The sequence below is a fragment of the Syngnathoides biaculeatus genome, chromosome 2, assembly GCF_019802595.1.
Source record: "Syngnathoides biaculeatus isolate LvHL_M chromosome 2, ASM1980259v1, whole genome shotgun sequence".
NCBI classification, from domain to species: Eukaryota; Metazoa; Chordata; class Actinopteri; order Syngnathiformes; family Syngnathidae; genus Syngnathoides; species Syngnathoides biaculeatus.
The window spans coordinates 28,525,928-28,549,224 of record NC_084641.1 but is presented as its reverse complement, the minus strand read 5'-3'; the positions used below and the strand labels follow the sequence as shown (position 1 = coordinate 28,549,224).

At 44.9% G+C, this 23,297-nt stretch overlaps 1 protein-coding gene across 4 annotated transcripts; it reads right to left on the bottom strand.

Annotated features, from left to right (window-relative positions):
* Window positions 1–5,286: 5,286 nt before the first annotated feature.
* LOC133514036 (isocitrate dehydrogenase [NAD] subunit gamma, mitochondrial-like) lies at window positions 5,287–23,181 on the bottom strand. Of its 4 annotated transcripts, XM_061845274.1 has the most exons (11): window positions 19,196–19,385; window positions 15,849–16,022; window positions 15,676–15,773; window positions 14,026–14,141; window positions 13,909–13,969; window positions 11,818–11,950; window positions 11,509–11,642; window positions 11,329–11,431; window positions 11,105–11,251; window positions 6,905–7,060; window positions 5,287–5,834 (listed from the first exon to the last, which is right to left on the bottom strand). In XM_061845274.1, the coding sequence occupies exons 1-11, from the start codon at window positions 19,265–19,267 to the stop codon at window positions 5,733–5,735; spliced, it is 1,296 nt and encodes a 431-aa protein (XP_061701258.1). In that variant the 5' UTR covers window positions 19,268–19,385; the 3' UTR covers window positions 5,287–5,732. The 4 variants fall into 4 exon arrangements, with proteins under 4 accessions (XP_061701258.1, XP_061701267.1, XP_061701275.1 ...); XM_061845283.1 differs by lacking the exon at window positions 6,905–7,060 and having other exon boundaries at window positions 19,196–19,387; XM_061845291.1 differs by lacking the exons at window positions 15,676–15,773; window positions 15,849–16,022; window positions 19,196–19,385 and adding an exon at window positions 22,968–23,181.
* Window positions 23,182–23,297: the final 116 nt, after the last annotated feature.

Here is a 23,297-nt window from a genome sequence, read left to right as displayed (position 1 = left end):
TTTTTAAAAAACGATCCGCCGTGCATTTTGGTCTGTCGGGAGGGGGGGGGGGGGGGGGGGGGGGAGGTGAGGCGAGGCCGCGTTTGTCCAAACAACATCAACAAACAAATCCGTTTGAATTACAAACTTATTAAATGAAATAACATTCACACGTAATGGGCACATAAATAACTTTACGAGATAGCTGACATGTTGGTGAAGGAAAGGTGCAACACAGATGCCTAATTTTAGGATTATAAGATTTGATTTAGTTAGGACAGGGGTCGGGAATGGAGGAAAAGTGTTCTAGTTCCCATTTTTAAGAACAAAGGGGATGTTCAGAGCTGTGGGAACTATAGAGGAATAAAGTTGATGAGCCACACAATGAAGTTATGGGAAAGAGTAGTGGAGGCTCGACTCAGGACAGAAGTAAGTATCTGCGAGCAACAGTATGGTTTCATGCCTAGAAAGAGTACCACAGATGCATTATTTGCCTTGAGGATGCTCGTGGAAAAGTACAGAGAAGGTCAGAAGGAGCTACATTGCGTCTTTGTGGATCTAGAGAAAGCCTACGACAGAGTACCAAGAGAGGAACTGCGGTACTGCATGCGTAAGTCTGGTGTGGCAGAGAAGTATGTTAAAATAGTACAGGACATGTATGATGGCAGCAGAACAATGGTGAGGTGTGCCTTAGGTGTGACAGAGGAATTTAAGGTGGAGGTGGGACTGCATCAGGGATCAGCTCTGAGCCCCTTCCTGTTTGCAGTGGTAATGGATAGGCTGACAGATGAGGTTAGACTGGAATCCCCTTGGACCATGATGTTCGCAGATGATATTGTCATATGCAGTGAAAGCAGGGAGCAGGCGGAGGAACAGTTAGAAAGATGGAGACATGCACTGGAAAGGAGAGGAATGAAGATTAGCCGAAGTAAAACAGAATATCTGTGCGTGAATGAGAAAAGTAGAGGGGGAAGAGTGAGGCTACAGGGAGGGTGGACGACTTCAAATACTTGGGGTCAACAATACAGAGCAACGGTGAGTGCGGTAAGGAAGTGAACAAACGGGTCCAAGGTGGGTGGAACAGCTGGTGGAAGGTGTCTGGTGTTCTCTGTGACAGAAGAGTCTCCGCCAGGATGAAGGGCAAAGTTTACAAAACAGTGGTGAGGCCGGCCATGATGTACGGATTAGAGACGGTGGCACTGAAGAAACAACAGGAAGCAGAACTGGAGGTGGCAGAAATGAAGATGTTGAGGTTCTCGCTCGGAGTGACCAGGTTGGATAGGATTAGAAATGAGCTCATTAGAGGGACAGCCAAAGTCGGATGTTTTGGAGACAAGGTCCGAGAGAGCAGACTTCGATGGTTTGGACATGTTCAGAGGCGAGAGAGTGAGTATATTGGTAGAAGGATGCTGAGGATGGAGCTCCAGGGCAAAAGAGCGAGAGGAAGACCAAAGAGAAGGTTTATGGATGTGGTGAGGGAAGACATGAGGGCAGTTGGGGTTAGAGAGGAAGATGCAGGAGATGGGCTAAGATGGCAAAAGATGACACGCTGTGGCGACCCCTAACGGGACAAGCCGAAAGGAAAAGAAGAAGAGGACAGGGGTCGGGAACCTTTGGCTCGCGAGCCACATCTGGCTCTTTTTATGTTGCATATGGCTAGCAGAGCCCTCACACTGATCTGGAAAAAAAAAAAAAAAAAAAGATTGGATGGCTCATCGGACATCAAAACCGTCGTCGCCATCCGCCATCTTGGTACTCCCAAAACAACCACGCCGACGTGCGCGTTGATCGCCAGTTCCGAGGGTAAGTTCGGAAGATTGACTTTGACACAAGTGATTTATGGGAACAAAGCAACCAAAAAGCAAAACCAACCGTCTCATCCTGAACCACATTTAAGGGCTTTAGAGTACGTGCATAACACTTGGGAATTTTGGCACCAGCACGCGTCATTTTAGCCTCGAACCGAGAACACTGTCCCCGCCTCCACCCTCATCCCCCACAAAACCACCACTGAATGATTTCTTTTTTTCCTCTTCTTCTTTTTCCTTGAGGAAGTTGCTTCTTTTTCTCCTGTTTGTCACCGAAGGGGGGAGCCCACTGATCTAAAAATAAAACAAACAAACAAAAAAAAAAGACTGTATGGCACCTCATCGGCCACCAAAACTGAAGTCGCCATCCGCCATCTTGATACTCCCAAAACAACAAAGCCGACCAGTGTGTTAATCGCCAGTTTCGTGGCTGTGAGAAAACATTCCACAAATAAGTTAGAAAGATTAACCTTTGTTTGTAAGGGTTTTTATTTTTATTTTCTGATGAGTTTAATTCACCTGAACAAAGTTTTTTTGTTTCCGGCTGTTGTTGTTCACCGTTCACCCTCTGCTTCACCTTTATCGGTCGGCGGTTTTTCACAAAAAAGCCACGTCAATATTTTCCCAAACTTCATCAATGGATGAGCAGGAAAACCCATTTTCGGTGAAATTTTTGATGAAATTCATAATACAGAGCTGTGCATTTGAAATTTGATTTTCAAAGGCGAGGAAACAAGTTGAAATTTTCTGTCTGAAATTGGATGTCGCAGAGACAGCAAATGAACAATGCGTTTATGTATTTTCCCATTGCGAGTCCTTATTTCCCAAAATATATCGACCGGATTGACTTAAAATGTAATATTTTTATGACGTTTTATGACAATAGTCCCTCACAGAGTATTAACATGTCACGGAAATCGGGCGCTAGCTAATACGCAAGGTTTCTTGCTAGTCACGGTGTTCAATGTCTTTCCTTTGCACTTCGCCTTTTTTTTGGCTTACCAAGTCGAATTAGAAATCCTTCATGTTACCAGAACTGAAAAAAAATGTCAATCTCACATGATCAGTTTGGATTCTACATGCCAAACTTTGAGGAAAAACCCCGCCCATAATCCAACCTGTAAAGCGTGTCCTCCACACGTTTTGGGAGTACAAACAACCTGAATTCTACCACCCTACCGCCCTACCTGCGGGATGAAGATCTTCCATCTTCGAGTGGCCCAACTGCATCGCGACCTGTCAATCACTCGTACGATAATGGCCAATCAGATAGCCGCATTGTCTTAACCCCTGGCTTGACACGCGCCCTCCCGCCATATTTTCCCTCAAGCAATGCCGGTTGCTTGTCAGTAGCCTGCGCTTGGAAAAGTTAACGTTACGAAGGAAAAGCGCTTGGGGAATGTGCAATTCTGATTCTGGTTACAAGGGACCCGCTTGATTCATTTTCCAAAGCCTAAAACACAGTTGACGAAGTGTCTACGGTGGATTAAGGCTTGCGGAAGACCGCACGTACAACCAAATATGGACAAGATCAAGAAACACAAGGCTGTATGTTCAAAGGTAAGCGAGGAAGAAGTATCAATTATTATCAGTGCTTTATACACTGCAGGAGAACAACTTTCACTTTGTTGGCGTATCACTGACCTGCCGAATGAAGTGTGGAATGTTTGATGCCGAAGAGTCGGTTTAGCGATACGTAAATGTGCCACGTCATGCAAGGGAAATGTCTATTTGCCCATTTGTATCTGTCACGTTGTCTTTTAACTCCGTCAGTTCTTTGCCCCAACTTGAAAAGGGCCTTGGTCTTCAAACACATGGCAAACTCAAATCTTCCTCTTGTCACTGTTTATTGATGGTTAAGGTGGTACGAGGGTGGTTGGAGGCTGATTAGGTTGAAGACCAAGGCCCTTTTCAAGTTGGGGCAAAGAACTGACGGAGTTAAAAGACAACTTGACAGTTGAAAACCAGTTGCGTCTGACTGGAAACTGAGGGGTGCCTTCGGGTTTTTTTTAGCTGCTTCTTGGTTGCTTCAGTTGTTAGTGATTTATTCCTTTTGCTGGTAGGTTTTCTTTGTTCCACACAAGCTCACGCGCTGTCCGTGAGCAATATGGCCGCCCCTGGCCTCTGACAGGAAGTTTCAAGAGTTGTGTGATTGAGGTTTCTCTGCCCCCTGCGGGTCTGGAGGGGGATAGGTGCTCTTCCTGATAGTTGACATGACAGTATCGCATCGGACCTTTTAAGACAGAGCACTGGGTTCCATTACGAGTCGGGTCAAATGAATACACCCACTCACTTGTAAAGACTACAATGATATTACTCGGGATCTTTCCAAGTAAAAAGTACTCACCCTGCTTTACGCGCGCAGTACGATTCCACTATTTTACCCTGTTGGATTTCAATATGACGTTTGTGAGGGGTCGAACCGTTTGTGCATCAATCGCCAACGTTTCGTTGTAACTCTTGACATTGCGTCCTGCTCCGTCCAAAATCTTAATTCCGTGTACATATCCTTGCGTGAAATACTCGAGAACTCTCCGTAGGATTCTCTTGGACAAGTCTGACGCATTTGACAAAAAAAAACTTACCCCAATATTATCTGGAATACGCGATAAGAGAATCGACTTCAAACATGTTCTGCTCAGTCGCCATTTTGGAAGCTTGTGCGACATGGCTAAGGGGGCGGAGCTTAAGATCACCATCGGAAAGGTCCATTATCCCCTCGCTTGCGGGAGCATTTAATTCCCTTCGGCGCTGCAGATCAGTTGACCTCCAACATGCACACAAAAGTCCACGTTCATCCACAAACTAGCGAAATGTGCACTTGCGCTTGCCCTGAGGCAAATGTCGTAAAAGTGACTCCTAAATATTACTCGAAATGCTGAAGGGCACTTAAGTAACCCCTAAATTGTTTGATTTTATCCTCGTCCCTTCCTCTTGATGTTCAATTTAAACATATAACAAATCAATCAGTTATAAATGGGCTTATTCTGTTATGAATTTTGTTGCTCTTCCTTGTACCTTTTGATACATTTTCTTGTGTATATTTCAAATAGTACTAATGATGCTCTAAAGTTGTCTCTAAACGTGCACATTAACAGTTTCTAAAACATTTGAGCAATTTTGAGGAAAAGGGGAAAAAAAGAACCGCATGATTCAGCAGAAATGTCATCAAGCTAATCACTTTGACCTTAGCCAAAGTACGTTCTATATTTTTTTAATCTATAGCCAAAGTACTCTACTTTTTATTGTTTTTAATCCATAAATGTCACTGAAACCAGCGCAACCCTGATACTTACATTATCTGAAAAATACATTCATACATATTTGTATTTTACTGTTTAGCTAGTTCTTAACCATTTAGCATAGCAGCTAACACAGCTAGCAGGCACACTCAAGCAAAAAACTATAACTTGTACAGTGAGCAATGATTACAAAAGTACAAAAAACTATAACTTGTACAGTGAGCAATGATTACAAAAGATACAATACACATGGAAAATAAGTTATAGTGTGTTTGGGTTTATTTTGAACTCTACAAGTTCGTTAAAATAGTTCACAGCAACATGCCAACGCGGCAAATGTGCCTCAGTTCAAAACTCAATCTGCTGATGTGAAGTACGATGTATTAATTAACAAATATTTGGATCCCAATCCTGACGTCAACAATAATACCATAAAGCTAGTATCAAACTCGCAGCTCGGGGGACAGATTTGGCCCACTGCACCACGTTAAATGGCCCACTAAAGCAGATCTTAGAGTGTTTATTGCTCTATGGGTTTGTTCTTTTCATCTGGGCAGAAAATATCATTAAATAGCAGTCAGATATGATTCAGAATTAAAAGTAAACTTGACTTTTGTACGAACACTAGCAAGAGCGACTAGCAGCGCTCACGCGGACGCATCCGAAATGTTGCGCGAGGCCGCGTGCAACGTTTGCACGCGTTCTAGACGCGCACTGTGAGCGGCCCGGTGCGCTGGATGGCCTCCATGATGAAGTGGACCACTTCCGACGTGGACCCTTGCCCACCCAGGTCCTGCGTGTGCAGCTGGGGGATTAAAAGAAAAAATCAAATGTCAGAAATATTGCAGTGAGGCTGGGCAATATGGCCTTCAAATAAAATAGATTTATGTGAATAGATCCCCCCACCCCCACCCCCCTCTATTCAAAATCAATCAAAATTTGGGGAAGGTGGCCGATTAATAAAACCCTCAATTAAATCGATCGATAACACGGTCCTTGTTAGGGCTGCAAAATTATGGGAACTTTCAAGGTTGGACAATTTCCATGGGAATTTATTGGAATATATTGAAATATAACCAGAAATTGTTCATTTTAAAGCAGGGGTGTCAAACTCATTTTTCTCGTGGGCCACATTATTGTGGAGGGCCGTTATGACTGTGGAACAAAAAGTATTTATTCATCTCATCATATTTACTATTATTATTTATCATCCATTTATGAACTAATTTTGGAATCCAAAATCAAGAATAACGTGTTTTTCAATTATTCGCATATGGTAACACAAAAATGCTTGTAATCTCCCAATTGTATCATTTATGATATTTGACAATTTGAAATTTTGGAACAGATTTTTACTAAAATCGTGGAAATTGACACTGTAGATTTGTGGCTTCGCGGGGCCACATAAAATCACGTGGCGGGCCACATCTGGCCCCCGGGACTTGCGTTTGACACCCATGACTTCAAAGTCTGGCTCTTTGTAGAGAATTTATACAGTAGGAAATACATATTTAGATACATAATCTTACTCAAGCAGATTTCCTCCAAGTATCTTGAAAACTGAGCAATGACAGTACCGTAATGCCCTGGAAGATGGTCAAGGAGATGCGCACGCTATCTATGCCAAATGGATGTCTGCTGACGATGGCACAAAAATCTATCGTTGCACCCGTCCGTTTTATGTCCCGCTTATCCTCACAAGCTTTGCAGGTGAGCTGGAGTCTTTCCCACCTCAATTCCCAGCTAATTCCCATGGAAATGCCCAATTTGGAACCTTTCCAGACATTCTCATCGTAAATTCCAAAGGCAATTTACGCAGAGTTTTGCACCTCTTTTCAACCCCAGACCTCGCCGAGCGCGCGTGACGACCCGTACCCGGGTTTCGGTGACGGTGGAGAGGACGGCCCTGCGGATCATGGCGGCGTACGCGCTGAGCTTGAGGTGATCCAGCAGCAGGCAGGAAGCCAGGAGCATGGCGGTGGGGTTGGCGGTGTTGCGGTTGGCGATGCTCCGGCCCGTGTTCCTGGTGCCCTGCGCGCCACATCGCACCACAACATATTTGCGTGTTCTCGTCGTGCCTGCGTGGGATTCCTGCCACTTCTCTGCCCTCCTCACAATTGACCCCTCCGTAGAAATTGCGCAATCCGCGTCACTGACCAATCAGAGGCCAGAGATCTGCATAAAGAACACCCCTTTTTTGGACCCGCAGTTTTCTCAGACAACGCTGGCTGGCTGGATGGTCCAGTATAGCTTCTGTTGGCGTTTTATCGCGTATTTGGGTTCTTTAACAAAAAATATGGTTAAGAGGTGTAGTCACGGACTTTGTAGTAGTGACGACAGGTATCCTGAAAGGCTAGTTGGTGGAGTTCGATTCGTACCCTTTCCAAAACCGAAGACCCAGTACGAAAAATGTCTTTGACAGATCAAACTTTGTGGAAGACCGCATCATCAACTGAATCCATCTAAAATCAACCGGAACAGAAGACAGAGTACGAAAAATGTCTTTGACGGATCAAACTTTGTGGAAGACCGCATCATCAACTGAATCCATCAACCGGAACAGAAGACCGAGTACGAAAAATGTCTTTGACGGATCAAACTTTGTGGAAGACCGCATCATCAACTGAATCCATCTAAAATCAACCGGAACAGAAGACCCAGTACGAAAAATGTCTTTGACGGATCAAACTTTGTGGAAGACCGCATCATTAACTGAATCCATCTAAAATCAACCGGAACAGAAGACCGAGTACGAAAAATGTCTTTGACGGATCAAACTTTGTGGAAGACCGCATCATCAACTGAATCCATCTAAAATCAACCGGAACAGAAGACCCAGTACGAAAAATGTCTTTGACGGATCAAACTTTGTGGAAGACCGCATCATTAACTGAATCCATCTAAAATCAACCGGAACAGAAGACCGAGTACGAAAAATGTCTTTGACGGATCAAACTTTGTGGAAGACCGCATCATCAACTGAATCCATCTAAAATCAACCGGAACAGAAGACCCAGTACGAAAAATGTCTTTGACGGATCAAACTTTGTGGAAGACCGCATCATTAACTGAATCCATCTAAAATCAACCGGAACAGAAGACCGAGTACGAAAAATGTCTTTGACGGATCAAACTTTGTGGAAGACCGCATCATCAACTGAATCCATCTAAAATCAACCGGAACAGAAGACCGAGTACGAAAAATGTCTTTGACGGATCAAACTTTGTGGAAGACCGCATCATCAACTGAATCCATCAACCGGAACAGATATGTTTGCACGAAGGTAAGCCCTATATTTGATTTTCAATACATGTCTCATATAAATGAATTAGCAGTGCTTCACTTGCATAATATAGCTACGTGTTAATGATTGTCACACTTGATCTGTGTTGAGCGATATTTTGCAATCATCTGACGTGTCTCTGTTCGGCGGCTCCCGAGCGAAGCTGAACCGGACTAGCGAGTCCTAAAAGCCTTCGACGTGCACCGAGACACCAAGACTGAAGGAAGGATGTTTGAGGACACCAAAGTAGTGATTGTCGTACTCGGTCGGGAGTAGCGTAGGTTCGGCACTAATTCAAGAATAATTATTGAGGGGAGCGCGTGACGTTACACAAAGAAAACGAGAGAAACAACTCGGAAATCAAGACTCGCCTTCTTTTCCTTCATACGGCGGTTCACAAACGGCTGTACAGATACACATACAGATTCTGCACACAAGTGTGATATGTAACAGGAAAATAGGAAACTGTCAATGACAAATTCGTCTTTGGGTTATAATATATTATATTATGTGGCTTCTCGGTCTTCCTCTGACTCTGGAAAGATCTCGCGCTAATATCGATGGTTTCTCCGTCGATATGCATGTAAATACTGCTCGCTGAAATACTCGAAGCCCTGCTGTCTGCTTTTCAACGATATTTCACTGTTAGCTAAGAATGCGAGTGAGAAATCAGCCGGTAAATCGGACAGTTTCGCTCTGTTCTTTTCTTGCTGCGCCGCCATTTTTGCTAATTGTTTGTCTGACGTTAGCGCACGTGGCGTGACGTCACTTCAGGAGGCGTGGTTAAGTGCCCTGTACGGAGGGGTCAATTCTGCAAATATGGAAGCAATTTATTTTTGCATTACACCTTTGCTAATTAAGTTTCGTCTGCTATGTAATTTTCACATTTTTCTAATAGTGTTACTTAAAACAACTTTTTTTTTTTTTCCTGGACTTCTATGGCAGGACTACGGAAGCGTATTGCTGCCACACCCCAAAAAAAAAAAGGTCACCATCACATTATAACGTGATTTGTTTCACGTTATAATGTAGATATTTCATGTTATAACATGTTTCCCGTTATAATGTGGTTAATTACACATTATAATGTGAATCATTTCACGTTATAATGTGAAAGGTTTCGCGTTATAACGTAATTCATTTCATGTTATAGTGTGAAACTTTCATGTTATTACATGATATGCTCTACATTAATATAATTCGTTTCATGTTATGACAGATTTTTTTTGACGTTATGACTTAGTAAATAATAAATAAAGAAATTTCACCACACTGTCCAACAGGCAATTACTTCCGGTTCTACTACATGTTCTACTACATGACTACATGCTTTTGCTCCATACATAAGAGGCAGTCTTCGGATACACCACGACTCTGTCAAAAGCTCACCAAATCCACATTTTGTGCGACACTCAATGAGAGTCCATTCTCACTGGGTCTTGCTGTACCTCGGAAGTTATGTGTCGCATCAAGTTGATGCCAACTTTTCAGGTTATAACGTACAACTTATTGGGTTTTACCGTGCTATGTTTCATGAAATAATGTGATAAATTACACGTTATAACGTGGTTCATTTCATGTTATAACATGAAACGTTCAACGTTATAATGTGAAATGAATTATGACGTGAAATGATTCACGTTATAACGTGTAATTAACCACATTATAATGTAAAACATATCATGTTATAACATGAAACATCCACATTATAACGTGAAACATATCAGTTATAACATGATAGTGACTTTTTTTTTTTTTTGGGTGTGGCAGCAACACGCTTCCGTACAGGACAGAACATTAAAAAAAATGAATTTGAATTTGATGTCCGCAACATATTCAAAAAAGCTTGGACAGGGGCAACAAATGACTGGGAAAGTTGAAGAATGGTCAATAAACACGTGTTTGGAACATTCCACAGGTGAACAGGTGAATTGGAAACATGTGGGTGTCATGATTGGGTAGAAAAGGGGCATCCCCGAAAGGCTCGGACGTTCACACGCAACGTCATCTAGGATAGACTGATGCAAAGCAAAAAAAAAGAAAATGTGCTGTAGTCAAAGAGGAAGAGGAACATCTGGATTGTTAACGCAAAAGGTCAAAAACTGAATCTGTGAGGGTATGCAGTTAATCAGTTAATCTGGAAGAACACCTCAACGGGTGACTTTCTGACCCAAGGTGCTTGAAAGAAGGAATGGGCATTCAAAGAGGTCCCCAGTCAACATCTGGTATCAGACTAACAGGTCCCTGGCACCGAGTTTTTCAGGAAATAGTGATCAAGCATGAATCGATTTAGAACTCGTCATGGTCTGCGCTTGGCCAGCCTTCGTATAAGGTGCAGGAACCCCAGGCCCAGCAGACAATGGAACAAATTGTTGAAGTGTGCCCCCCACCAAGGAACTGGATGAGGATTAGTCTTAAGAACTACGTAAATTAACGCAGAAAGGTACGAACAGGTTTTGGCGCACCATATGCTGCAAAACAATGCCGAGCCAGATTCTGTAGGTTACAAAAGCGTGGCTCCGTAGTAAAAAAAAAAAAAATCGGGCGAATCCAGTACGAGACGGGCCTGCCAGCTGTCTAGACCTGTTTCCCATTGAAAATGTGTGACCATGTGAAACTCACAGCCCAGACTGTTCACCAAGTGAAGTTGAAAGTCGCGGAAGAATTCCATCAACAGCTAATGTTCTCACTTCCCAAATGGTTAATATGACAAAATAGTAAAACATCCACGAAAAGGTCAACTGTCTCCAGCATCCAACGTGGTCGGAAGTTCCGATAAAATTCCTCTCACCGTCTCAAACACAGCGTAATCCCGACCGTAGTTGGCTCCGGGCACCAGGCCGGGTCCGCCCACCAGCGCGGCGCAGATGTTGCTCACCACGTTGCCGTACAGGTTGGGCATCACCATCACGTCGAACTGCTGGGGCCTGGAAACCAGCTGAGACACACAGGTCTGGTTTGGGGGAACTTACGCACCCGAGTACAAATACTTGCTCTAATCCAGTAGACACTCACCTGCATGGTGGTGTTGTCCACAATCATGCTGTCGAAGGCGATCTCCGGGAAACCGCCGGCGACCTCCCGACAGCACTCCAGGAAGAGGCCGTCGGCCAACTTCCTGCTCCAAACGCAAAATTAAGATCAAGCTTCAAGAAGCGAGAGGATGCAGGCGGAGGCGTGCGAGGGAACACCCACATGATGTTGGCCTTGTGCACGGCGGTCACCCGTCTGCGACCTTTCTCGCGGGCGGTTCTGAAGGCGTAGTCGGCGATGCGTAAAGACTTGCTCCTGGTGATGATCTTCAGACACTCCACCACTCCTGGAACATTCTGTACAAGGAAGCGCAGGCGAAGGTGAGATCCATCTGTTCGGCCTCACACTACGCGTACAATGTTGAAAGCAGGAGAGTCGTGTTTAAAATCGAAGTTGAGTCAGTTCTAAAATTGCAAAGAATCCAGAACCCAAGTTTACAAGTTGGAGGTTGGGCAAAAAGTCGAGCCGCACCTCGTGTTCCAGGCTGGTGTACTCGCCCTCCGTGTTCTCCCTGATGATCACGATGTCGACGTCGTGATGTCGGCTCGGCACACCGGGCAGAGACTTGCAGTGCATCACGTTGGCGTACAGATCCAAAGTGGTTCTGCGACGCGAGGGAAAGTGAAACCAACAATGGGGACACATACAAGTGGAAAGGGTATATCGTCAACACTTCAGATGCTCAGTGAAACATTCACCTAGAGACATTTTTTTTTAGAACGCCTGATCTCGTCAGATCTTGGAAGCTAAGCGGGTTTGGCCCTGGTTAGTACTTGGATGGGAGACCGCCTGAGAATACCAGGTCCTGTAATCGTCTCTCCCCAATTAAAATGCAGAGGGGTTGCGTCAGGAATAGCAAACTGTACAAAACAAATACGCGTTCATCTGAGATGACACGCTGTGGCCACCCCTACCTGGACAAACTGAAAGGAAAAGAATTTGTTCTTGTCATGTTCCTGCCGGTCCAGCACACCTGTGCCTCATCCTCGTTGAGTAACCCCTGTATTTATAGGACCCAGGAGACGACTGGTCTTTGCCAGATCGTCGCAACTCATGCCCCGTTCCTGCACTCCCGTATTCTTGATCATGAACACTGGTGTACCGACCACCCCCTGTCCTCTGACCGACCTCGTAATCTGATCGATCTCCCGTGTACCGACCCCTGCCTGCCCGCGGACCTGCTCTCTACGCCGACGTCCTGACTTCCGCTGCTCCACTTGACTGTCTGCCTGATCCCCAACTTTGGACCGAATAAACACTTTTCCCAAACTGCCTCTGCGTCTCCAGAGTCTTGCATTTGGGTCCTCCTCCGTACCGATGGGTCCTGACAGTTCTAGAAATCACAAGATAGTGTCAGAACCCTGGCTCGTGTTGGAGTGATGCATCTCGACTGACAAACTACTAACAGCGTTGTGTGACGGAAAGAGCTAAGTTCAGCCGGATTTGCTCATTAGGCCCTTGGTGAAAAAATGTGCAGTTCGAGTTCTGTAATGCGGGTTTTTCCAAAGGTCTTACGGGATATTCGTGGCTGTGTTCATAGTTCAGGTCACTTCCAGTTTTTGCTTGGCTTTGTTCACCTCCATATAAACGGCACTACTACGATTTTGTCAAATCCTACCCAGGCCTATTTTGTAATCGGATAGAAATCAGATATGAATCCGACTCGACTGCCGGCTGGACGCTCAGATCACGCTCATCCCAACAACACGCCATCGAAACTGTTTGGCAAAACAGGACATGCAGCAAAAGAAAACTGCTGACGACCGAGAAGAAAAGAAGATCCAAAATTCTTGACGTTGCCACAAATGCGTCAGGACGAGACCAACACGGGGGCTGTAGAGTATTTACTTCCGTAAACCCACTGCGGCATGTGATGTCATGAGCAGGCTGGACCACGACCAAGAGGGGCGGGGCCTGGCCACCTCTCTGGGCGGATTCATCTCTGACACCTGTCAACGGTTACAGCTGTTTTGCTTAAGGCACTGTGATTAGACCAAGTATTTAAGTTGGAGTTTTGCCAGTTCGTTGCCTTGAGTTAGTGAGTTGCATCCGCTAACAGTAGGAATCTCCACCACTGAAAATAGTGTAGTGTCAAGGTAACCTCGTCACAGCGATTCTGTGCCGTTTAGATTGGTCCTGTCCTGTTGAGTTAAGTTAGTTTGCTTCATAGTCATCGGACCTTGGCGCATGTCTTTTGGATCCCGCCTAGCCTAGCGTTTCTGTATCTCTGCCTTCTCGGACTGCTTACGTAGTGTACGACCCTGTTTCTTGAATAAACAGTGCATAGCATCGTGGCCTCGTCTCGGGAGTCCTGCATTTGTGTCCAGCCCCACACCGTTGGTTCCTGACATGTGACGTGTTTTGAGCTTACACGTGTCCCTTCACACACGTATTCCGTCCACATTAGACTAGATCAAAAGATTGTTTTTTTCTTTTTTAAAAATCATACATAGCACTATACCCTCAGCTGAGAACGCAGCCTTTGAGTCGACGGTTCTACGTTTTGGGAGAGAAATTGCGCGCAGGTTTGCTGACGGGGGCTGTCGCTGTAGTCCGACTCACCGTAGCAGGTTGTTTCTGGATTTGTAGGAGGGGGGTAAATTGTGGTTGGTCTCAAGATTCCCTGCAGAAATCCGCAGTTAATATAAACATCCGTACAAGATAAAAGACGTCGTTTACCTTTGAGTGCGACTCCGTTGCGCCTGATCGCCATGATGGCGTTGTTGATGTCATCCTCCGAGGCCGCGGACGAGTCTACGTTGACGACCTCAAAGTCCACCGGGACGCAACAGAACCTGATGGGGAAAATGTAGATTCCTAATTCCTCCTAATGGATTCTCATGTTGATGATTTTCGAGAATCAGTGATTCCCAACCGCTGTGCTCCAGCGCATGAACGTGAGCCGGAAAATTATTATGAACTTATTTCAAATCATGCATTTGTCTTCATCTATCTATGCTAGTGACACGTAGCCAAAGCCACAATTACCGTAATTCCCGGCCTACAGAGCGCACCTGGTTATAAGCCTCACCTGCTACATTTGTAAAGGAAATACCATTTGGTACATACGTAAGCCGCGCCAGTGTAAAAGCCGCAAGTGCCCACATTGAAACGCGAGATATTTACAAAGAAAGACGGTACACAGAGAGTTTAACGCTAGTGCCGCTGCGCTAACACTAGCGCCGCACTAACCTAACCGCTAACAAGGTCGTTTGAAAAAAAAAAAAAAACATACCGGTAAAAATCACTGAGACACGGCAGGAGCACAGTAGCGCAGCGCAAACAGGGCCGAACCGGTAAAACTCACTTCCTCGGCACATATATTCCACCAGTCTCATTCTTACCTTTTCCGCTCGAGTACGTGCCCTCTTGCGGGCGTTACAAAAAAAAAAAAAAATGCACAAATTAGCCATATCGAGTACAGTGGAGCCTCGAAGCCCTCAGTGTCTGATCTCCCATTTTTGATCCTCATTCATTTTAGCCTAAAAAAAGAAATTAAAAGATTGTGGGCATGAAAAAAAATGTTCACAGCCAATGTTTTTCAATCAAGTCATTTGTCAATTGTCAATTTGAAACGTTCAATACAATAACACGTCCATTAACGTGGATGACACAATGACAAATTATGTAGAGTACTAAAATTACCGTGATTCCCGGGCCTTGAGAGCACACCTGGTTATAAGCCTCACCCGGTACATTTGTAAAGGAAATACCATTTGGTACATACATACATACGCCGCAGCTGTGTAAAAGCCGCGAGTGCCCACATTGAAAGACGGGATATTTACAAAGAAAGATGGCACACAGAGAGTTTAATGCTAGCGCCGCGCTAATGCTAACACCAGCGCCTCGCTAACAGGGCCGGTTAGAAAAAATATACCGGTAAAAATCCCTGAGACACGGCAGTAACACGCTAGCGCAGCGCTGACATGGCCGGACCGGTAAAACTCACTTCCTCGGCACATATATTCCACCGGTCTCACTCTTACCTTTTCTGCTCGAGTGCCCCCTTGCGGGCCGCTAGAAAAAAAAATACACGAATTAGCCGCATCACCGCATGAACCGCAGGGTCGAAAGCGTGTGGAAAAAAGTTGCGGTTTATAGGCCCGAAATTACGGCAGATGCACTCGTGCTGGATGGCAGAAGGTTCAATACCCGCTAAAGTTAGCCAGTTGGGACAAGATTTTTTTTTTTTTTTTTGTTTCCCCCCCAGGAGAAATTGAAATTCTAGATTGTTAGATTGGGGAAACACTGAACGAGATCGGTGATGATTATTCGTCTTGATTTCAACGATCGCGTGTCCAGTCAACGCGTTTCCGGTTTCTGCACCGAAACAGCTCCCGCACGTGGTTGAGCAGCTCGGGCCCGATGCCGTCTCCGGGAATCAGCGTGACGGTGTGCCTGCCTCCGTATTGCGCCGGCGGAGGCTGGAATACACACGCACACAGTGGCGCTAAATTCCCCCGACGACTTGTACCTGCACGGTCATCGTCCGTACTCACGATCATCTGGTGAGTCCAGACGGAGCAGAGACGGTTTTGTGGCGGAGGAGACCAAAGGAGGGACGTTAGTGAGGGATGGCGACGAGAGGCCGACGTGGCCCGAGACCAGAATGTCGTGTCTGCGTTTCTCACGGTGTGCGAGGACTTCCGTCGACAAGAGGCCGGAGCACACGCCTGCGGGTCCAAAGAGAGAAGGCGCTAGCGTCGAGAAACCGCCAACTCTGTCGGGCAGTTGCTGCTTCGTTTGGACTTTGAAACCCATCCGTCCGTCCATTTTCTTCGGCGCTTATCCTCACGGGGGTGGCGGGGAGCGCCGGAGCCTATCCGAGCTGTCAACGGGGAGGGGGCGGGGGTGCACCCTGAACTGGTCGCCAGTCAATCGCAGGGCACATGGAGACAAACAGCCGGACTCTCACTATCACACCTACGGGCCATTTAGAGCAGGGGTGTCAAACTCATTTTTGACTGATATTTCGGTTACCCTTGGAGGGAGATTATGACCGTGGAACAAAAATATTTAAAATCACCTAATATTTACATCATCAATTTATGAACTACTTTTGGAATCAGAAATCAAGGTTAACGTGTTTTTCAAACTGTTCATGTTTGGCAACACAAAAATGCTTGTAATCTCTCAACTTTATCATTTATGATATATGACAATTTGAAATTTTGGTACTGATTTTTACTAGAATCATGGAAATTGACACTAGATTTGGCCTATTGGGCCATATAAAATCACGTGGCGGGCCAGATCTGGCCCCCGGGCCTTGAGTTTGACACCTGTGATTGAGAGCGTCCGATTAATGTCGCACGTTTTTCGGGATGTGGGAAGAAGCCCACGCAGGCACGGGGAGAACATGCAAACTCCACACAGAGGCGGGTCTGGGATTGAACCCGGTAACTGGGAGCGGTGAGGCCGACGCTTTCCCACCTGCGCCACCTCAATCAATATATTTCAAAGATAATAAATGATGACTAGGGTCACCGATGGTGTAGTGATACACACGCCTGACTTTGGCGTGGGCAGCGGGGGATCGATTCCCGCTCAGTGACGGTGTCGATATTTGCCCTGGGACTGACTGGCGACCTCGCCCGAAGCCAGCTGGGATAGTATCCGCCTGTCCCGTGACTCTTGTGAGGATAAGCGGCCTGGTTAACGGATGGATACATAAATGATGATTGTTCTGAGGAGCTGGAAACCGTTTTTTGGGTTGTTGTCGGTGGCAATAATTGATCATAATTTTTTTTTTTTTTTACTGGTCCAATTCAAAACTGTCATTTGAAACTCGTCCAGTTTTGTGCAGCTTTCTGTGGTCCACTTCTACGTTGTCGCTTTGAATGATTTATAAATCTTCACAAACGTTTGCCTGGGTGTACTTTTACACCACCCGTTTCATTTGTAGCTTGGTAGATAACGATGATTCTGATATCCACCGGTAGCAAGTAACCAAGTATGAATACTTTGTTATTGTACTGAAATGTTTCTTTTTTTCAAATATCTGTATTTTTATTTTTACAGCAACTTGTACATTTTAGGGCAACACAGTGCATCACTTAGTAAAGCGTTGGCCTCAACAGTTCTAAGGTCTCGGGTTCAATCCCGGACCCGCCTATGTGTGGAGTTTGCATGCTCTCCCCGTGCCTGCGTGGGTTTCCTCCGGGTGTGCACTCCGGTTTCCTCCCACGTCCCGAAAATATGCAACAATAATTTGACCCTCTAAATTGCCCCCAGGTGTGATTGTGAGTGTGGCTGTTTGCCTCCATGTGCCCTGCGATTGGCCGGCGACCAGTTCAGGGTGTGCCCCGCCTCCTGCCCGTTGACAGCTGGGATAGGCTCCGGCGCTCTCTGCGACCCTCGTGAGGATAAGCGCCAAAGAAAATGGATGGATGGATGTGAGCTGAGGCAGACAAAACTCTGCCTTAAAAAAAAGCGGTTCAATATCCTAGTGCCCCAAAATTTCCACTTGTCCCCCCCCCAAACATCTCGTGAAAATATTGATTGCGACCCTTGTGAGGATAAGCGGCAAAGAAAATGAATGGATGGATGGATGTGAGTTGAGGCAGACAAAACTCTGCCTGAAACAAGCAGACTTATCGATGGGTGACTATGTTCAATTTCCCAGTGCCCCAAAATTTCCACTTGTACACCCCCAAACATCTCATGAAAATATTGATTGTGACCCTCGTGAGGATAAACGGCAAAGAAAATGGATGGATGGGTTCTACACAATTGCTCAACAGCGTCGCATTTATAAAACCCTCTTTTGGCGGCTTTAAGGATGAAGTGGACGTCAAATCGCTCATTTCGGAATACTTTTGAAATGATCCACAACCCTCGTGAGGATAAGTGGCAAAGAATATGGCTGCATGGATGTAACTTTTACTCCCTACTTTTAAAAACAATACTTTGTACTCCCTGAGGCAGACAAAAATCTGCCTTAAAAAAGCAGACTTATCGATGGGTGACTATGTTCAATTTCCTAGTGCCCCAAAATTTCCACTTGTCCCCTCCCCAAACATCTCGTGAAAATATTGATTGCGACCCTCGTGGGGATAAGTGGCAAAGAAAATGAATGGATGGATGGATTCTACACAATTGCTCAACAGCGTCGCATTTATTAAAACCCTCTTTTGACGGCTTTAAGGATGAAATTGTGACGTTAAATTGTTCGGAATACTTTTGAAATGATCCACACCCCTTTGCCACACTCTCGTGAGGATAAGCGGCAAAGAAAACGGCTGGATGGACGTAACTTTTACTCCCCACATTTAAAGACAATACTTTGTACTCCTTACTTTGCTGTACTAAACGTGTTGCGACGGCGATGGCAGCAGATTTTGGAGAAGCGACATATTCCCCATCCCTGGCCTTATTTAAACATATTTGCGTATTAAAAAAAAAAATCCCTTATGCCTTTCAAAAATTATCCACCTTGATCTGAAATATCACACCAAAAAAAAAAAAAAATTGCATTTTATTTTGGTCGTCAATACACAACGTCGCTCGGCGTCATATTGTATGAAAGATAGTTTTTTGTTTTTTGTTTATTTATTAAAACGGATATTGTATTTCAATTTTCAAGTACGACCCAGTAATTCTACTTTTAGTATTTCGTTCAGAACTTGACGACTTCGGCGTCTCCGGTCCAAAAGCTGCGGACCCGCCGCCGGTATCAAAAACGGCCGACTGCCGCGCGGTGCTGCACGACGCTTGCCTCAACCGACAGGCCGTTAATCTTCTTAGCGCCGCTCATCCCGTTTCGAACTCAACAAGTGGGTCCCAAAAAAAAAATAAAATCAAAATGAAAAAGATGGAGCGAAGTGCGCAAGTTCGCCTTTCCTACTTTGACCTGCAGCCGGCCGCCGAGGCCGGTCCGGAGCGCCGCGCGCACGTAGCTGAGGCCGCGGGCCGTCATGAGTCCTTCTGGTCCGCAGGTGGGCGACTTGTTGATCTTCGATGGCCGAACTTGGGACTGCTTGGACGCGGGCTCGCGCTGCGCGTTCGCGCGTCCCCCCCCCCCTTCCAGTTCCCAGGCGGCTCCACCCACTGAAGAAACCGGGTGAGCAAATAAGGAACTACTAAATACTTTATTACTTTGTACACACGCGTACTTGGGGGAGGCACAACTTTGCTACATCATGAAAAGTTAAAAAAAAAAAAAAAATTAAAAATCCCTCCCCAACAAACAGAGCAACAGCCCCACCTATCGGAAGTTATTGTACTACAACAGAAGAGTTTGTTGGCAAGTGTTTGTTTCCCATAGTCAGGCTCATGTATGCGTTTAACATTTTTTTGTTATGTACTATTATTATTGTTATTATTATTATTATTATTAGAGTATAGTATTTTATCATTTTCTTATCGCTTAGAACAGGGGTATCAAACTCATTTCCCCTGTGGGCCACATCGTAGTTCCGGCTTCCCTCGGCGGGCCGTTGTGATTGTGAAACAATAAAAATATTTAATCGTCTCATCGTATTTACACCGTCAATTTATGAATTTATTTATTTATTTCCTGTTATTACAATTTATTTATTTTTGGAATCAGAACTCGAGTTTTTTCTACTGGAAACACAAAAATGCTTGCAATATTTCAACTTCATCATTTATGAAATTTTGGTCCATATTTTGCAAGAATCATGAAAATTGACACTCTAGATTTTGACTCCGCGGGCCACAAAAAAAAAATCATGTGGCGGGCCAGATCTGGCCCCTGGGCCATGAGTTTGACACCTGTGGCTTAGAATAAGATCTAAATGTGAGGTGAGGCGGCGGCACGGTGGAGCAGCTGGTAAAGCGTTGGCCACACAGTTCTGAGGACCCGAGTTCGATCCCGAACCCGCCCGTATGGAGTTTGTCTGTGCTCCCCATGCGTGGGTATTCTTCGGGCACTCCGGTTTCCTCCCACATTCCAAAAACATGCACTAAATTGTCCCGAGGTGTGACTGTGAGTGCCCTGGGATTGGCTGGCGACCAGTTCAGGGTGTACCCCGCCTCCTGCCCGTTGACAGCTGGGATAGGCCCCAGCACGCTCCGCGATCCTCGTGAGGATAAGCGGCCAAGAAAATATAGTACTTAATATACTACCTTTGTAAAAAGCGGACTTATCGATGGGTGATGTTCAATTTCCTAGTGCCGCAAAATTTCCATTGGTTCCCCTCTCCCCAAACATCTCGTGAAAATATTGATTCATATTTTATACATGTAAAGCAACTATTCCTGTTTTAGGGTTTTCAAACACTGGTGTTGTAATCCCGTTTTTGTGTGTTTTAGTGAACAAACATTTACTCACGTTTTATCCGTGAGGTTTATTTTACTCAGCGACTCCAACAACACGGTCGGTTAGTTAGTACTTGCTGCCCCCTCCCCATCTCACGCAATGGACTAGTCCATCTTCTTTCCAGGCAGGAAGACAAAACAAACTTTTTGGCGTCGTTGGGGAGGAAAAAATACGTTGCAGCTCCGGTATGTGCATTTTAAATGATGCTCTTGGTGAAAACCAATCATAAAAGACATCACAACGAAATGATTTTTAAAAAATATTCGAACTGGACACGTCACCAAAATGGGATTTAATTCGAGAAAGAAAAACCTGGAAATTAAGCTTCAGCTATCAGGTCAGAAAATATCAGTCCACCGATTTTTAATGCCAGGCTGCTAATTTGATGTCAGATATTTAAATTAGCGGCTGTTCAAATAATCACTTTTTAAATATGAATCTAATACCACACCGGGCGTGCACCTCACGTCACTAGTTTAGTCTTTTAAGGTCCCACGGCACACCCGGTAATGCGGCCCTCCACATTTTGAAAACGAATGTTTATCATCAACAAAAAACTGATCAGAACTCGATAAAGCCTTTCGAATCTGAACATACATCACATCAATATGTTATATTTCAAGTAGTCGACCATTTCGACTGCTTTAATACTCATAACTTAGTGATGAAAAGTGCCGCCCGTGTCACTCTCCACTTCAACTCTACTGCAACCTCCTCAACTGCCACTGACAGCAGTGCTACGGCGACGGGTGCCATCAATTATGCAATCAAATCTTCACACATCCCTATATGTTTGAACCACGATAATATATTTATAGCTGCGACTGGAATATGTGCCACTGGGCCATTGTAGGCCTTTCCCAACTGCAATCACAGGTGCTAGCCGGCAGCTAGCTCACGGGCTAACAGGTTTCCTGAACGGGCAGTGCCTTGCTTGGTGTCGTTGGTTTGGAGATCCACAAAATAGAGACACTTCAAGTAATATTAACCATTTAATTTATGTTCAGCCTGCGGATCACATGATCAGACAATTGAGCACATACTCTCGGGTAGTTATAAACCCACAATATTTGCGTTTCAACTTCTCATGGTAGCCTGAAAAACACAAAAATACTCAATAACATCCGAGTTCTAAGTGTGGGCCGTCTTCAAAGATGCATGAACAAATGGACAATGAAGACGGATTCTGAATCAAGTCATGGGGTCTCGGTATGCGAGGGCTTTGGCGTGGGTTGTGGATGACTGCATCTCCAGTATAATTATGCATTTACGGCACAGGTGTCAAACTCAAGGCCCGGGGGCCAGATCCGGCCCGCCAGATGATTGTACGTGGCCCGCAAAGGCAAATCACATGTGTCAACCTCCATGATTGTCGCTCGAATCCAGACCAAAATTTCAAATTGCCATCTCATCAACGATAACGGTGAGGTATTGTGAGCATGGGCGGCACGGTGGAGCAGCTGGTAAAGCGTTGGCCTCATAAATTCTGAGGTCCCGGGTTCGATCCCGGAACCGCCTCTGTTTGCATGTTTTCCCCGTCCCTGCCCACAAACTTGCAACATTAATTGGACGCTCTAAATTGCCCCTAGGTGTGATTGTGAGTGTGGCTGTTTGTCTCCATGTGCCCTACGATTGATATTTTCCCAAACTCAGTAGATAAGCAAGAAAACCACATTTTCTGTGAAATTTTTAATGAATTTCATAATACAGAACTCTGCAAATTGAATTTGAATTTCAAATGCGAGGAAACAAGTTGAAATTTTCTGACGTCGCAGAGACAACAAATGAACTTTTAGCGTTTAGCATGTATTTTCCCATTGCGAGTCCTTATTTCCGAAAATATATCAAACTGATTTATTTAAAATTTCATGTTTTTATGACCAAAAAATGCTTTTTTTTTTTTTTTTTTTGCTATGTTATGATGATAGTGCTTCACAGCATATTTGGGGGAAGTTAACATGTCACAGAAATTGGGCCCGGCGTAATATGCAAGATTTCTTGCTAGTCACAGTGTTTTATGTCTTTCCTTTGCACTTAGCCTTCTTTGGTTTATCAAGTCGAATTCAAAATTCGTTATATTACCAGAACTGAAAAAAATCTCAATCTCACACGACCAGTTTTAATTCTACATGGCAAATTTTGAGAAAAACTCTGCCACAATCCAACCTGTAGACCGTGTCCTCCACGCGTTTTGGGAGTACCAAGATGGCGACCAACCGGCTACAACCAATCGACATACCGCTAGATATGTATGCGCTATCCAGTCTTTTTTTTTTTTTTTAATATCAGTGGTGGAGACGGACACGCCACCATGTGCAGAAGCGAGCCAGCCTACCTGTTACTTAAGTCAACGAACACACCATCGCCATCTACTGCACGGCTATTTGTGTGAAATCCATACTTCAATGTGCAAAACATTCTAGCATCCGTGGTATCTGATCTAAAAATAAACATATGAAAAAATGTAATTATGAATATGACAATGTTAGGAAAAACACTCGCAGACCCCATTTTGATCGTTTAACAATATATCCGTTCGCAAATTTCATGATGACTTTGAACACTTTCGGAAGCAATCGCCTCTCCGCTTGACGAGCCAGTTCCAAACGATCACTACGCGGCGACGGTAGTTGTAGTCATTTTGTCAACACCGGTCCGCTGTTGT

What these genes read in the sequence shown, in the direction of transcription:
- LOC133514036 (XM_061845274.1), bottom strand. Translation starts at nt 19,267, where the DNA reads ATGACGGCCCGCGGCCTCAGCTACGTGCGCGCGGCGCTCCGGACCGGC. An exon ending in TCTGGACTCACCAGATGATC is followed by an intron (nt 15,774 to 15,848) that starts GTGAGTACGGAC and finishes TGTGTATTCCAG; the next exon opens with CCTCCGCCGGCGCAATACGG. An exon ending in CACGTGCGGGAGCTGTTTCG is followed by an intron (nt 14,142 to 15,675) that starts GTGCAGAAACCG and finishes TTTCCCCATCAG; the next exon opens with GTTCTGTTGCGTCCCGGTGG.